The sequence below is a fragment of the Hibiscus syriacus genome, unplaced genomic scaffold (genome assembly GCF_006381635.1).
Source record: "Hibiscus syriacus cultivar Baekdansim isolate YM2019G1 unplaced genomic scaffold, ASM638163v2 tig00110988_pilon, whole genome shotgun sequence".
NCBI lineage: Eukaryota > Viridiplantae > Streptophyta > Magnoliopsida > Malvales > Malvaceae > Hibiscus > Hibiscus syriacus.
Window position 1 is genome coordinate 87,334 of NW_024062942.1, and position 18,054 is coordinate 105,387.

At 35.6% G+C, this 18,054-nt stretch overlaps 1 protein-coding gene across 1 annotated transcript; it reads right to left on the bottom strand.

Annotated features, from left to right (window-relative positions):
* Window positions 1-2,996: 2,996 nt before the first annotated feature.
* On the bottom strand, window positions 2,997-8,072 carry LOC120148948 (protein RAE1-like). The gene is made up of 12 exons (XM_039161908.1): window positions 8,034-8,072; window positions 7,852-7,912; window positions 6,686-6,772; window positions 6,436-6,513; window positions 6,148-6,341; window positions 5,102-5,243; window positions 4,600-4,680; window positions 4,251-4,379; window positions 3,888-3,965; window positions 3,358-3,429; window positions 3,179-3,259; window positions 2,997-3,047 (listed from the first exon to the last, which is right to left on the bottom strand). Exons 2-12 carry the CDS (start codon window positions 7,903-7,905, stop codon window positions 2,997-2,999), a joined length of 1,047 nt encoding a protein of 348 aa, XP_039017839.1. The 5' UTR covers window positions 7,906-7,912; window positions 8,034-8,072.
* Between the last annotated feature and the right edge of the window lie 9,982 nt (window positions 8,073-18,054).

Sequence of the window (18,054 nt, forward strand, 5' to 3'; positions counted from 1 at the left end):
GCTCTCACCTAGTGATTTCTTAGAAAGTAGGAACAATTTCTCGTTCGTGTTGAACCACTCATAATAATCATTCGCAACCGAGTAATGATCCACATAAATGGGTTCCGTACGGGGAATACACCCATGTCGATCCTCCCATATCATCACCCACTCGATGTACTTTAGTAGCCAGTCGACTTCTTTTTTTACCCATCTATTGATGATATGCATATCACCGAGATTCTTACGTGCTTCTGGAATAGATTGTACAAAACCAAATTGGCGGAGCACACGATCAGTAGGATGTCACTCGACAATATCATAACATATCAATGGAATTACCGCCATCCAAACATCCAATGGGTCTCTCAAGTGATGTGGGATGCAAATCCTCATTTCTTCAGTAAAATAATGAGCCCATTGAAACTAAAACAAATATATATAATTTTTATTAAAATAATATTCTAATTATATAGCGATAATTAAAAGTAGATAATAATATTTAAATACATGCCTCTGTACCAACCTTCTGATCAATGAGTAGCCTAATTTATTCTAATTCATCGAGTAAATCTCGATGATCTTTTCTTGCACTTGACCACATATTCAATGAAATAATTTTCATTATATACTCAATAAAATTATTTATATACCAAATCAATATTGAAATTACCTCAATAATAGCGAGAAGACCAACGAGATTTTCACCACCGGACATAAAAAGGGCATGCAACACCACGTTCAAGATTGGAGAAGAATGAGATATCCGCCGATAGCATTTTTTCGATAGTAAGTAGCTCGACACATTTCCCTATACAGAAATGTCAAAATTGCAGAGCCCCAACTAAGTGTACCAACATGATGAAAATCTGCGAGGTGACGCAATCACATACAATGAACTTGGTTACGTGATTTGTCAGGCATCATGATCCCTTCTATGAGCTGTAATATGCAAGTCTGTGCATACATTTTAATATGCTCCTTGGAGGCGTCGCGACTCAAATGTTTAAAAGTTGTATACAACCAATTTAACGGTATTCGACCACCGTTGAAATTAGGCGGGACACCTCCAAGATACTCCTCGCACAAGGAATGTCAGTCATCATCCGTCATCCCAGAAATCACATCCCCATCTACTGGAAGCCCCAAATATATAAAAACACCCTCCAGCTTAATTGTGCACTTTCCACACAGAAGATGAAATGTGTATGTCTCTGGTCTTCACCTCTCAACCAATGCAGAAATAAGGTTTGATTCAAGGTTACAGTACCCTTCATATTTCGCTATGTAACCAAATCTAGCCTCGACTAAATATGGCAATACACGAGTAGGTATCTCTAACTTAAGGTTACAAATGAATTAATCTAATATACAAATTTTCTCCTAATTTAATAAATATTATACAAATTAAAATATAAACTAATACTAAAAAATCAAATAAATAAAACATTCATAATAATTAAAATTACAACAGAATTTAAAATTGTTATTGTATCAGCAAAATGCCTCGAGATATGATTCTCATTTAAACGTAACAAACCGCTTTCCATTTTATAACTGCAAAAAGTAATAAAAAAAATAGTATAATAAAATTTAATAAAATAAAAAATTATTGATTAATTATAATACAATAAAAATAATTTACCTTCTTAATAGAAAGATTGATACTCTGAAAAATGAGATAATTTGATATTTGAGTGTGGTTTGGAGGTTGTGTTTGGGTGTGGTATTTATAGAAAGAGTGGAGAGGAGACAGACTCCCATAAATGTGGGAGGTGGATGGTTGAGGTATTGATCCACGCCTTCTATACGTGTCAGAAACCCCGCGAAGGCGCGGATTTCCATCCGTGTCTTTCCTTACGTAACGCCAGCTCGGACAGAACCCCACGAAGGCTTTATTACCACCATATCATAAATTGTGCTAAATCGGTAATATTAGGGGTGAGAGTGCCTAACATGTAATTATTGGTGGTGCAGTGATATTTTAGTAAAAACACCTAATTTTCAAGCACCATTCTTCAATAATATAATATATTTTTGTCTTTTGTTTATGGCCATGGAGTAACAGATAGATGAAATCTTTGACCACGTCTATTACTTAGGTGTGGAAGAGGCAATCCATGAACCAAAAGATTTACAAGTCGACTCCAATGGCCACCCTTTCGTTCATTTTCATTCAAAAATATAGCTCGATAGCTAGGTCATTATGGATCGCCACAGGCACTGCTTTTTATGTTTTGGATGCTCATTGTATCATCGTCGAAAACCCACCAATTGTCATCAGGCTCTGAGCTGAGGTCGCCGTTCCTTATTTCTCACATCTTGGGTCTTTGGAGCTACTAAAACATGGGTAAATTTTGCCCAACAAAGAGATGTCCTCTAAACAAAAGTCTTAATAATTGATTTAGGCATCTCATACTAGTTATCATGGGTCAGGTCGGCCTGTGATTCAATTTTCTTTCTTGTACTTGATTCACATCTGGACTGATCTAATGACCTAATTCGACTATTTTCACATTTTATAATTTTTGGTGCATTTACAATATGGGAAGGGGATGACAATATAATGGTTTACCTAAACCTCGATCTCTAGGATCCCAACAGTTAACCTCGAAGATAACCCAAAATAACCAACAAATCGCATAGAGCGACAACTTTTCCTAGGATCCGAAAAGGTAACCTCAAAGATAACCCAAAATAACCAACAAGTGACAACTTTCCTAATGATTACACAGAATTCGTTTCCTAGTTGCAGAAATGGGAGAAATAATAGTCGGATTAAAGGCCGTTTGCAACTTCACAACAAAATTATGGCTCTAAACTAAAAAGAAAGAGAAAATATTCGCGAGTGGGGGGGGGGGGGATTCCTGACGTACATACAGCACACATTCCTATCCTAATTGTTCCACTTGATAGGGGAAGAAGAACCAAAGGCCTGTCTAGAAAACCAAACAATACAGAGCCAAAACCTTTTCCCTCTAGGGTTCAGCCATTTTCTAAACAATACTTGACCCCTTTCACTTTCTACTACTTGTTCCAACTCTTGGCTTGCCTTTAACTTCAGATTCCTGTATTCCAAGACAAATTACCGGTTAGATTCATATGTAAAAGAAGTTCCTTATTAAAAATGCCATTTTGAATAAAAAGCTTAATGAATACAATAAATGATCAAGTACGTGAATCATTTGTGTTGATGTACCTGTGGCAAGTGCAGGAAAATGTAGGTTTTTGCTGTTGACGGGTTGTGATTTTCAGCACCCTTACTCCAGTCATAACAAACCTATAGCAAATACAGGGTAAGAAGCACTGCACGATATATGTATTATATACATATATTCAGTTCAAAGAGAAAATCAAGCATTCTTCCAGAGTGAATACCGAATACGCGAATATTGATCCATCATTGTTGAAAGTACTGCATGGTATAGGTTGGCTGCATCTTGACATTGCCTGAAAATCAGCAAAAGACGGGATTAATAACCAAATCAGAATACATCAAAGGTGGTCTTGCTGCCAGAGCTAGATTTATCAAGTTCAGACCACCATCAATTTAATTAAAAAAATGGCAAACAATTCCTTGTTTCATTTCGCAAAATTGATCTCTGTAATAATAAAAGCATTAAAAGGTTTCTTGAACTTTATAAATGCCAAAAGCAGATCATTGTCGGTGGCATGCTGGCAGTGGCTGCCACTGCCAGCCATATCGAGCTACAGGCTTCAACAACCAGTGACACTTTCCAATAGAATCCAATAAGACTGTTGAGACACTCCGGTTCACTGTTTTCTTTGTTATTAGTTCTTGAAAAATAGCAAATTTAAGTAATCCTTATTTGCACAAGTAGTCAAGAAGTCTAATGGCCAAAAAAACAGCAAAAGAAATTGGTTTAGCCAAACGATTCTAAGAATACCTTTAGTCTCTGTTTACTATCCTTGTCCCAGAAATTGAAAGCACCATCCGAACCTGCAGTGGCAAAAGTGTGATGTGCCTGAAACAACAGCAACATCAGACCATGACCCAAAGAAGTTACCTCCCTAAAATGGTTAAGAACAGAGGCTCTATTTGGTATGAAGGATGAATAGAGCAAGGATGGAAACTTTTTAATCTAATTATAAGCTACAAGTGACTATGAATCTTAACCATTTGATTAACAAATTTTCATCCTTATGCCTTTTCATCCTCCATACCAAGAAAAGCTTAATATCTACCCAAAATAGATTCCATGAAACAAATAATGAACAACATGAAGATAAAAAGGTGACCCAAAACTTACAGGATGGAAGCTTAACGAGTTAACAGAATATATCTCACTGCCATCCCTGTGGCATTTGAATGTAAAGTTCTTACTCTGTTGTCCATCATCAAGGTGGTGTACTCCAACCCTTCCCTCAATTGAACCAACCTGTAAAGAAAAACGATAAAGTTAATGCTTCCAATGAAATTATTCCATTACTTCTTTTTGTTAGAGAATATATTCCGTTACTGTTGCACAAAAGGAAGGGGGCAAGATTATAAATGATGTCTTCCAAAGTTGTTTCTCCATTTAGCCAAAATGACGGGACAAATGAATATAAGTGTCACGTTGTTGGGAACTGAAAGATGGAAGGAAGAAATAAGCATACCAAAAAACCTTGCTGGTCAGGGAAGGCAGCAACACATCTTGTCTGATACTTAAGGGGTGATGTGATTCTCTTGTATTCATTCTGCTAGCATTTCAGTAAATGTTATTCGACATGAAGATGTAATGGGAAAGCAAACAAGAAACGTTACTAATTTCTCAACTTGTCAATCAGAAATTCTATTAGCGCCATTTATGTCCAACAATCATATGCATTAGTATGGACCACTTACACTAAGACTTTATAGATTATAAATAGAAAGGAAGATGTTGAGTGCACCTTTAATTCAATTATTCCTAATTCCTATAGTGCTTCCACCACTTTATAAATAATTTTCCATACCAACAAATGTAATACTAGTTATGCAAAACATAACATTTAAACTACAATGACACAAAAAATGACAAATCAATCACATGAGAGGGGGTGAAGGAGCAATAATTCTATGAAAATTGAACACACAATTTGAAATAGAGAAGACCCTTGAGTTATAAGAAAACACTACCTGAGGATTCTGCAAGTTAAAGACAATTAGATTTCTATCTGCAGTGCCAACAACCATCAATGGATATTTCACTGTGAGTGCATAGCATCGATCAGGAAGTTGTTGAGTATGTACTGGGTTAGGCTGCCTTGTATCCCAATATCTAAATATAAAGGTAAAAACCTCCAAGTTGATTAAAAGCCAAAGTAATATAAAAGAATCAAATTGCCAGAAATTGATGAATGAAGTAAAAGCAATACAGAAAACTCATTAGTTAATTACCAAATGATAACACAAGAAACATGTGGCTGTGAATCTAAAAAATAGACCAAAAATATGCTCTCCATAAAAAACCAGCTTTAACATAAAAAACGATGCTTCAGAATGTACAAGTTTGGAAGCGGATAGATCCCTTCCTAAAGTTATAGATTATTTCCATAGTCCCCAAAATCTCCTACATGTGGCCAAAAGTCAAAGCTAAATTTATCATGTCATAATTATACCTCTAGCACACAAGGAACAGTCTCCTACACAGCTAGACCTAGTGAACAATTAGTGTTGGTAAATGAGGTATCTTGTGACTACAACATGAAATGACCATCCAGCTCAGTTGGTAGAGCACAAGGTTCTTAACCTTGAGGTCGTGGGATCGAGTCTCACGAAGGGCATTTCATAATTCGGAGGTCTCTTACGAAAGCTGCTCTCAACCTGGTGTTGGGGGTAACCTACTATCTTACCTCCCCCTTACCCCATACATATGGAAAAAAGGGACAACCATTTTTTTTGTGACTACAACATGATCTAGTGTTAGTCAACGACATATCTTGTGACTACAACATGATCTAGTGTTGGTCAACAAGGTATCTTTTGACTACAACATGATCATACTTCCTGTGAATTGAGCAAGGAATTTACAAATATGCAGGTACTACCACTTAGCACGATGGCAAGCGCACCCTTGCATGAAATGCATTACTCAACATGAACTTAATCACTAGGAACCAATATCTAAAAACATGACTTCAATTTTCCAATGGCACAAAAATGAGGAAAGGTGGGAGTATTACTTTAATGTCTTGTCCCAGCTTCCGGTGGCCAAGAGGTTCATTTCTGGAATCCAAGCAACCTCTTTAATAGGGGCATCATGCATGGCAACTGTCATTGGTTGACCACCAGATAATAAAGGCCACATCTTGACCTGCTTGTCACAGCCTCCAGAAAAGACTGTCGTCCCATCATCCTTCCAAGCTGAGCACAACACCTTTTAGAAGAGCAAAGAGAAAACAGAATCAGATGAGTACAACTTGAAGAGTCGAATAATACATCTCTAAATGGAATGTATGCCGACTCATTACCGGTTGATCATGAGTAATTGATGCCTTCGGTGTACTAGCAACAGCTGTACCACTCCGGGATATTTCCCAACATCTCACCTGAAAAATTGTTCAAAAGGGAGGGGAAGTGGGTCATGTTTCAGCTAACTGAACCAACTGGAAGGGAAGCAACAGGAAAGAAATTTCAATAAACCAACTTCATACAAGAACTTAAAGAACGAGATTGAGATGACATGAATAAATAAAAAGAAACAAAGCAAAGTGAACATACCTGATTATCCCATGAAGTAGCAATCAAGAAATTGGCCTTGGGACTGAAACTAAGGCTTGAAACAGAATCACTGGGCGGTTGCGCAACCTAAAAATTGCATGTAAAAACCCTTGGTATCAAAAGCTCAAATTTCAAATTCTTTTATTCATTACAGCATCTTTTTAATCACTGATATTGACCATTTCCCATATTTATCTCGAAAACATCCAAAAATAGAGTGAATCATCAGTCTATCGCATTATCACTAGGCCTGTAAACGAACCGTTCGTGAACCGTTCGGCGAGAAGTTCGTTTATATTCATTTATTTATTAAACAAACGAACATGAACAATATTTTTTGTTCGTTTAATTAAATGAACGAAAACAAACAGAGGGCTCATTCGTTCATTTACGTTCGTGAAGGTTCGGTAATATGTTCGTTTATGTGTGTTCATTTATGTTTAGCCCAATCTCTCTAGACCCATTTAAAATATTAAAGCTCAATAAATTTTAATCTGATACCCATAAATATTTTAAATTTCAATTAATTTTAAATACAAATAAAAAAGCCCAAAACAATTAAATAAAATATAATCCTAAAATTGTTAGGAAAGAAAGAAAATCTATTTTCATTTATGTTTGTTTACGTTCGTTTATGTTCATTTATTGTGTTAGTTTACGGTTGTTTGTGTTCGTTTACGTTCGTTTATTGTGTTTGTTTATGTTCATTTACATCCGTTCGTTTATGTTCGTTAATTTGTGTTCGTTTATCATTTAAATGAACGAACATGAACGAACACGAACAAGTTACATTCCTTAACGAACGAACACAAACAAGAAAAAAAAATTGTTTATGTTCGTGTTCGTTCATTTGTTCGGTTAAAGTTAGGAACGAACACGAACATACCTGTATGTTCGTTCAGTTAGTCTAATTATCACTACTTCAAGTATTACTTAACCAAAAGCTAAGAATATAATTTTTATAGTTTCTCCTCCTTAACCTCGAAAAGTACAGTATGAAACAGAATTTATTCAACTCGCAAGGTTAAAAACAGAAACTAAAATAAAGCTCACTAGTAAAAGCAACAGTAAAATTGAAGTAAATGATAATAGTAATTAGCAAATTGAAGTTAAAACTAAACATGTGAATCATATAAAACATCATATACAAATTAAATAACGAATACCTCTAATGATTTGTTAGGGTTATGATTGGCGGAAACGGCGCCAAATGTAGACATTACGAAACTGCAAAATTAATCGATCAGATACTAAAAATTTGCGATCATAATAAACTTTCAAATATTCGCAATGCAAAATAAAACAAAACAGATAAGATACGAGCAGTAAGAAAAAAAATGGAAATTACCTTGCAGAAAAAGAAACTTCGACTTTGGTGTTGAAAGGAGGGGAAAATGTAGAGAAAGGGTAGAAGGAACAAATATATGTGAGAAAAACTGAGGGTTGCTGGTTATTGTGCGATGCGATGTGGGTTAACAGGGAGGACGCGTTGCGTTAGTTAAACGCCACGCTAGATCACCGTACATTAAGACGAACAAACGGCCTGTTAGGCCCATCAGGCTTTGTCTGAGTTGGACGGTATCTTAATACAGTTTTTTTTTCCCAATATGACGGTTTGAAAATAAAATTTGTAAAACAAGAGTGTTAGACTTTCAATTTGAGATCTACCATATTTTTATAATGTATAGAACTTATCATTTGATGAGTTTTAATAAAAAGTAATTTTTTAATTTTTTTTTCAAATGTATTAAAAATTAATAAAAAAATCATAAGAGGATGAATTTAAATAAAAATATATTATTTAAGTAAATTTATCACATTGACATGACATATTTTTTAAACAATATAACAACTAGCGTACATCCCAAATTAAAAGTCTAATAATATTATATTATAAATTTTATTTTTGGACTGCCGTACAGGGAAAAAACCATCTTGATACCATGTTTCAAGCTCAAACTCGTATGAGCAATTAAAATTTTATTTCAATAGAAATCTTTTAAATTACATGTGGCAATATAATTAATTTTCTTTTAAGTCGTATGTGCAATTAAAAATTTATTTAAATAGAAATATTTTTTCATTATACTATGGACATATGTTAAGAATTGATGAATGCTTTATTTCATTATTTTTTAAAATAATAGAAAGACACCTATTAGTTTTTTTAATTCTTCTTATATAACATAATAATTCATATAATTAAGATAATTTTTATTAAAATTATTTAGTTTATCATTATGTTTTATTCAACAATTTTCAATTAAATCAAAATAATTATTAAAAATTTATTATTAAAATTAGATAATTTATCAATGAAATTTTGACTTAAGGTTAGAGGAATGTCTAATAAACTTTGAGAGTGATCCTAAATCTATAATATATATATATATATATATATATATATATATATATATATATATATATATTTGGTTTTGAATATATTTAGATCATTAATGTAATCATACTTATAACTACTAACATATCTGTCGGAATCGTCTTTCGGTTGGGCCCCGAAATTGGGCTTTGACTTGAAATGAGTGGGTTAGAGTCACTACCGATCATTTTAAAAAATATTTAGGCTGGTCAGACACCATCTTACTTGATCTGCGTTTTACCAGAAATGTGTCGGGTTCGGGAGTCGGTTACAGTCAATGAAGGATTAGCACTCTTGTACTGCCCTTACGGTACCAATTAATTTGTCAGTTGTCTTAGTCGCGAAAATTAAAATTTAAATACTTGATTCAAATCATTTAACTTTAATTAGTTAAAATTATCCCTAAAAAAGAAAGTAAAAATATTAGATTAAAAAAAATACTAAGTAAATTAAAGAGAACAAATAATTAATTAATTAATTAAGAGAAAAAAATGTTAGAATAATATGTAAAATACTTGAAACGCGGGCTCCAAGAAAATCTTAACAAGCCCACTTTCAATGACCTTCAAATACTCTGTATATGAGTGAACGACTCCTTTTCCATATACCCAACAATTATATGTGCTAATTTGGCAGAAAGCAAATAAAGAACAAAGAATGCATTGATGAATACTCCTTGCACAGTAAGAACGATGAGCCTTTTCGTACCATTTGGGTTGCACAAGCTCTATCATCGTCATTAAATGCATCATCTCATTCTCGGCTTCTTCGAGCAAGGCTTTGAATAGCCGACAGTCTGGTTTCATTTTCGTCATGGTTGTTGTGGCTCCAACAGGACCAGGAGCGAGAATGACAGATCCGCCGCCGTAAGAAGACGACGATGGGTTCCATCTTTACCTCTTTCTCTCTTCAATTCCCTTTTTTTTTCTTTGTTATTGTCGATCTTCGAATGGGCTTTGAAAAATCCAAAGCATCATAATATAATTGAGTAACAATGTTAATTGCATCCTCTCAAAAATTGCAGAATCACACTCCATCTCTAAAGCCAAAAGGATGCCATTCGTTATTGTTGTAACTTCAACCATAGTTGGGTTGTTGTGTTGTGAAACTGGAACAGTAGGCAGAGAGGACTGTCCCAAAGTGATCACGAGCAATAACACCCACAACAGACTCTCTAGAAGCTAAAGGGGGGAGTATCCACAATACTTTCCGGTGTTGTTGATTCCATGCTCGTCGCATATGACTTCCCGGTACTTGGCACCGATTTGGTTCCCGCATTGATCACCTTGGATCTGCCAGATTTCTCCCCCCCCTCTTTTTCCTCTTGATGCTTGAGTCTATTTATAGTATAAAGAAACCTATTTTTAGCTCAGATTTAGAGTCCCACTTGGACTCAAATTACTTCAATTTTAGTGTTTTAATAGGACTCAAATACGTTGGGTTGAATCTCACTAGATCAGGGTTGTTGAGTGTGGGGCCTGAAAAAATAATAAAAAGAATATATGTTAATAAAAATAATAATATTACATATATAATATATATAATATGTTTTATATTAAATATTATAATGGGACGAAATTTGGTGTCTACAGCTGCCCCTCTTTGCTCATTATCGTGTAACAAAAATAGAGCAAAGATTAAAAGACACAAATTTCGGTCATATCGAATATCCTCTGTCGTAGAGTTGAAATCCGATATGGAAACTGGTTTGTCAATACGAAATGACCCCCTCGTCGTGAGGTTGAGTCAAAACTAGAAAATTCTGAGCCTGAATCCTTTGTCGTGAAGTTGAAACTGAACTCAGAGTACTGGAAGTAGCTCATGGATTGTCTTCTAGCCAAAGATACTTCGTTGTGAAGTTGAAACTCGACTTGAAGACTTTGGTTTTGTGGTGTTACAGATGACTCCTTCGTCGTGAAGTTGGGTCCATCTTTTAGGGTATGATACCCTTCGTTGTGAAGTTGTGTATGGCCCCTTCGTCGTGAAGTTGAGCATGGGAACTGGATATCCTTCGTTGTGAAGTTGAAATCCAATATAGGTTGCTTTGTTTCGAGGCCAATATCCTTCGACGTGAAGTTGAAATTGACTCTGAAACTGGAAAGTTTGTTGATAGTCACCCATAGTCACCCCTTCTTTGAGTTGAATATCCTTCGCCGTGAAGTTGAAATCCACTATATAAAGATGGGTGTTGCTTGTATGCTCGATTCCCTTCGTCGTGAAGTTGAAACCGCGGGTGACCCCTTCGTCGTGAAGTTGAGTCTGGAATTGGATATCCTTCGTCGTGAAGTTGAAATCCAAGTAAGTTGTATTGTTCCGAGTCCAATATCCTCCGCCGTGAAGTTGAAATTGGTTCTGGAACCGGGAAATTGTTTGTTGACAACCAGTCGTCCCTTCGTTGTGAAGTTGAACTTGTGTTGTCTCGAGTCCAATATCCTTCGCTGTGAAGTTGAGATTGGCTCTGAAATTGGGAAATGGTTTGTTGACAACCAGCCGTCCCTTCGTTGTGAAGTTGAACTTGTGTTGTCTTGAGTGGCACGATATCCTCCGTTGTGGAGTTGAAATCGCGGATGGCCCCTTCGTTGTGAAGTTGAGCCTTGACTTGAATATCCTTCGTCGTGAAGTTAAAGTCCAAGTATTGTATGTTGCGGGTGGACACGATTCCCTTCGCCGTGAAGTTGAAACCGTGGAGACCATTTATTATGAAGTTTAGCTTCGAGTTAGATATCCTCTGTCATGAAGTTGAAATCTACTCTCAAGCAAATTGTGTTGTTTCGAGAGAAACTTTCAATATATCGAGTTGGTCGAAGTGTAGCTTCCTGCTGTTGAGTTAAGCAACCAACATGAATCTTTAAAAGTGCTTTTGAATCGAGTATCCTTCGTCTTGAAGTCAAAACTTGACTCTAAAAGCTGCAAAAATTATGTATGTGGAATATGATGCTCTAAAATGTATGCATAAGATGCATGTAACATGAATTGGTTATATTTCATCTCCTGAAAAAGGTCTGATAATTTGCATTAGGATGTTGAATCCCCAAAGATGCCCCAATATCCAAAAATGCCCCAATATCCAAAAATACCCCAATATTTGATGTTGAATCTTCAAAGATGCCCCAAATGTTCCTCATTTCTTGCTTCAGCATTGATTCTGAGCATGAGTTTTGTATCTAAGAGTCACATGTCATTTACAAAGATCTACTCTAGAGAGACTGTCTTGTTTGAAAAAAAATGTTTTTCTTTCTCTTTTATTTTCAAAGTTATGAAAATATCAATTAAAAGAGTTTTGAAAAATGTTTTATCCAAAGTTTTGAAAATATTGTCACTTTCACGGTTTTACAATTGAGACGAATCATAAAACTAGAGTTCATCGGATATCAAAGAATTAATTACAATGTTAATCCTTCAATAAATTATAGCTATTTGACAAGTGCCAAGATCAAAGCTATCTTTGGGAAATGGTTAAGTAAGGATAGGATAAAAAAGTCTCAGGTTATTGTGTTTGGTTAAAGGTTTGACATTTGATGCTCAAAGGTTTGGCATTTGATGCTTGAAGGTTTGATGGGGTAGCCTGCATACTCCTCTACTGGAAGTGTTCTCTGACTCCCAACCCTCGTGTTCACACTCGGATTGTGCGATGCCTTATCAAGGAATTTGTGTGAATGCCTCAGTTGCACAATTTTTATATTTGAGCCGCCTTTTCAGGTTTTCAACTCAAACCCTCCTTTGGTTTCAAAACGTTATTCAGGATTTACGTCTTGAACCCCCATTTGTTATTTTTCTCTACCATGCATTAATTACATTGTTTTTTGCAAACAAAGATTAATCCTGATGGGCGGGATGAAATCTGAAGATAGTCTCTTCTGTTTAGAAATCTATGTATGATTAGAAGGGACTTTTAAGGCACGTAATGTAGGTCAGGGTTCATGGTTATGAAAGAAAAGGATAAATAGGCTCAAACAAGTGTTTCAGGGTGTTGAACCAAAGATCAATTCATTCTGATGCCTTCAATCTTGTCTTGCTCAACTTGGATCTGCTCATATTTGTTTCTCTGGATTTTCTCTGGATGTTTCAAGATCTTCAAGTAAAGTGATTCAGTGATTCGGGAATGATTGTGCTTGATCAATCTCATAGTTTGAAGCTTGATGTGCCATTTGTCTTTAGGGAATCTTTGCATGTGCTTTTTGTCCCTTGTCCTTTTGATTTTTGCTTCTTTTCTTCTTTGTTCTTGTTTTTTTTTCCTTTTTTGCTTCTTTTCTTTTTTTCTTTTTGCCCTTTTTATTCTGATTGAATCTTCGCACTTGGCATTTGGTTCACCTTTCGGTATCTCATCTGAATCAATGTCTTCACTCATGCGAGCAGATTTTCTCCACCTTGCCCCCCAGTGTGGAGGGTGATACTTGGTTAGGGTTGAATCAGAAGAAAAATACTATAAGCTCAAAAGGGGATACAAGGGATATATATTTTCTCCTGTTGTGAAAGGATAAAGAAAGAAAGCCGTTCATCATCTCATACATATAAGTCTTCACAGAAAAGGTATCCCTAGGGGGATAGATTTTCAGGATTAATTCTATTCACATGAAAACAATGTAATTAATGCATGATAGAATTATTTCGAATGAATTGTTTTTTCTGCTTCTTGCTCCCAACATGTCTTAATGTTCAGGCTCCCGGCTAGATGCCCCAAATTGTGTCTTAGAAGTGTGCTCATGTTCAAATGAACAACTCAATACCTTGGGTTTTAATGGTAAAAAAGGCTATTTTTGAGTCTAAAAAAAAGACGGTGGTGTGATCTTATTGACTCAAAGAAAGGTATGGGTGTGTTTAAAAGATAAAGGCAATGTTCAAGAATTTCAAAAGGAGGTAATGTCAAAATTTTGTCTTTTGGTAATGACCACGAGTTATTTTGGGCAAAGAATCAAGGTATTTTATTCTGGGGTTTGAGACAGGGTAAGAAAGGTCTAATCTTGCCATATGTCAAAAATCTATAATTCTTGAAGAATTAAAAGAATCTTTAATTCATTTAATATTCAGAGAACTAAAGATTAAAATTTGTTCAATTGCTCCACCTTAAAAGGTAGCATAAATTCAGTCAAAAGATTAAACAAACACGAAAGATCAAAGCCGTGTTCAAACAAAACAATGCTCTAAGTGCAAATGGTATATGCCATTCCCCCTTCTTCGGCTGTCCATGCCCCTGAATCCATCAAAGTTTGGATCTTGCGCTTCAGTGCCTTACAGTTTTTAGAGGAATGTTTGGGGATCCTTATGTGGTAATAGCTTCAACATTGTAGCCCTTAGGAGATGGGTACTCTTTTCTCATATTATCTTGGTAGGCTTAGTCCTACAATCAGCTGATCCAGCTCCCCCTGTACTGATTTCAGTTTTTCTTTAATTGTTAAAATCTTGTTTCCATGTGGTGTAATGTGGTTAAGACCACTTCATCGAATCCTCTGTGACTTAATTTTATGTTTATGAAAATGCTAAAAAATGTAGATAAAGATGCAAAAATGCAAGAATGCATGAAATGTTCGAGGCATTGACCCAAGAAATGTGCCTGTTATTATGAATAATCCTTATTGGGGACAAAAATGTTTTATCTTTTAAGAGACAAAAATATCCTGACAGCTTCTGACATGTTGACTAGTCTTCTGCTTTCGTCTTTCACCGGTTGAATAACCTGTCGAATAGCTCCGGCCTATCTGGATGAACCGTGAAAATGTTGAGTTATTTTTTGTACTGGTCCAAGAAGCTCGAATGACCGCATCTCGCGCATTTACTTTTGTTGAGCCTGTTTCCAACGAATTCGTCATTTGAGCCCTTAATTGATAGGAACTATGTGAAGTTCATTAGTCTGTTTCTTGAATTCGCCAACAATGGTCTCCAATTTCAGCTATCATTTTGCCATTGTCGTGTTTAAAGGGACTTCTAAGATACATAACCTTCATCTTGTCCCTGCAACCTCTGCCAGTCAGTTCTTCAAAGATAAGCTTTCATTGTGCTTGATGTAGACCCGGTTCATCAAGTCCTTTATAATGCAATATAGTGATATACTCTTCAATTGTGGGCAACACGTCCTCTGGATTGAATGTGACACATAGTCTCCTTGTAGACTGTCATCTGTATTTTTATCTCTTGTATTACAACCCCTTTGTCCATTAATGCAGATTATTCATGTTTAACAAACACGTTTTTGGTAGATCAACACCTCTTTTAAATGATGTAAGTGATGAAAATAAAATGAAAGAGAAAAAAAAAGAGGTAGTGAGGTAAAAATAATAAAAAATAATCATGAAAAATAAAAGTCCTACCCCACATGATATCTACCCGAACATGCTTAATATTCTTACCGGACATGATATCTATCCCGCATGTTAATTTCAAACAAATCCTAACCGCATATTTGTCTAGTTCGCATGCTTTGAACAGAAAATAAAGCATGAAACAAAATAGCCTAGGGTTTGGAATGAGGTTTTGGGGTGGCCCTTAATTCCATGTACTCTCCCGATTAAGGTTCTAAAAAGGTACTCAAGTTCTCCTTGCTGGTTCCCCCTTGGGCTTGCCAGACCCTTAGTCCTAAGCCCATTACAAGCTTGTATGGACTAAGTTAAACTCGAGAGGACACATTCCCTTATGCCCGCACGGTGAATAAATTCACACGAAGACATAAGGTATATGAATCCCGAAGGCTACTTGCTAGGCATATGCGGTGAATAAATTCACACGAATGCGTCGCTTTCACCCCTACTTAAAACGGGTTCAGAACTCGGGTTTAGAGCTTAGAGATGACAATTTTGAAAAAATCTGAAATCATTAAAAAACGTCAATACAACTATTTATCTAAAAAAATAATCAAAGATAAATAATTGGAATCGAATAAATAAATTAAAATTAAAATTTACCATTTTCACATAAAAAGACAACCAAAAATTAATTTCGGCCTGACTCACTTACCTGTCCCCAGCAGAGTCGCCAAGCTGTCGGAACCGTCTTTCGGTTGGGCCCCAAAATTGGGCTTTGACTTGAAATGAGTGGGTTAGAGTCACCACCGATCATTTTAAAAAATATTTAGGCTGATCGGACACCATCTTACCTGATCTACGTTTTACCAGAAATGTGTCGGGTTCGGGAGTCGGTTACAGTCAAGGAAGGATTAACACCCTTGTACTGCCATTTCGGTACCAATTAATTTTCCGGTTGTCTTAGTCGCGAAAATTAAAATTTAAATACTCGATTCAAATCATTTACCTTTAATTAGTTAAAATTATCCCTAAAAAAGAAAGTAAAAATGTTAGATTAAAAAAATACTAAGTAAATTAAAGAGAACAAATAAATAAATAAATTAATTAATTAAGAGAAAAAAATGTTAAAATAATATGTAAAATACTTGAAACCGCGGGCTCCAAGAAAATCTTAACAAGCCCACTTTCAACGACATTCAAATACTCTGTATATGAGTGAACGGCTCCTTTTCCATATACCCAACAATTTTATGTGCTAATTTGGCAGAAAGTAAATAAAGAACAAAGAATGCATTGATGAACACTCATTGCACAGTAAGAACGATGAGCCTTTCGTACCATTTGGGTTGCACAAGCTCTATCATCGTCATTAAATGCATCATCTCGTTCTCGGCTTCTTCGAGCAAGGCTTTGAATGGCCGACAGTCTGGTTTCGTTTTCGTCATGGTTGTTGTGGCTCCAACAGGACCAGGAAGAGCGAGAATGGCAGATCCGCCGCCGTAAGAAGGCGACAATGGGTTCCATCTTTCCCTCTTTCTCTCTTCAATTCCTTTTTTTTTGCTTTGTTATTACCGAACTTCGAATGGGCTTTGAAAAATCCAAAGCATCATAATATAATTGAGTAACAATGTTAATTGCATCCTCTCAAAAATTGCAGAATCACACTCCATCTGCAAAGCCAAAAGGATGCCACGCGTTATTGTTGTAACTTCAACCATAGATGGGTTGTTGTGTTGTGAAACCGGAACAGTAGGCAGAGAGGACTGTCCCAAAGTGATCACGAGCAATAATACCCACAACAGACTCTCTAGAAGCTGAAGAGGGGAGTATCCGTAATACTTTTCGGTGTTGTCGATTCCATGCTCGTTGCATATGACTTCCCGGTACTTGGCACCGATCTGGTTCCCGTATTGATCACCTTGGATCTGCCAGATTTCTCCCCCTTTTTTCCTCTTGATGCTTGAGTCTATTTATAGTCTAAAGAAACTTATTTTTAGCTTAGATTTAGAGTCCCACTTGGACTCAAATTACTTCGGTTTTAGTGTTTCAATAAGACTCAAATACGTTGGGTTGAATCTCACTAGATCAAAGTTGTTGAGTGTGGGCCTGAAAAAATAATAAAAATAATAATATTACATATATAATATATATAAATATATTTTATATTAAATATTATAATGGGACGAAATTTGGTGTCTACAATATCATATAATTTCCTTTTACCCAGGGTTGTGGCTAGGTTGTTGGAGGTCCTGTGCAAATTATTATAAAGAGCCCCTATTTTCTAGACATATTCGATTTTGGGGCCCTATTTTTATGTTTATTAATGACAACAATTGATAGATATACTCGATTTCGAGACCCCTATTTTTATGTTTCTTAATGGCAACAACTGATAGATATACTCAATTTTGGGCCCCTATTTTTATGCTTATTAATGACAACAACTGATAGATATACTCGATTTCAGTGCCCCTATTTTTTGGGGTCCTGTGCAGTCGCCCACCTTGCACACCCTCAGCCACGCCCCTGTTTTTACCACTAAAATCACTTGATAAGTTCATTTATTAAGTTACAAATATACATATAATTTTTTTATTTATAAGTACTAATTGTAGTTAGTTCAAGTGGCATAATTAGTTGACTATAAAAGTGATTTAGTTTAATGAAATTACAAATGTATGTATTTTGAGTAAGTAAATTTCACCGATTGATCAAGTTGTTTATTTTTGTTTTCACTCATTTTTTTAGTTCAT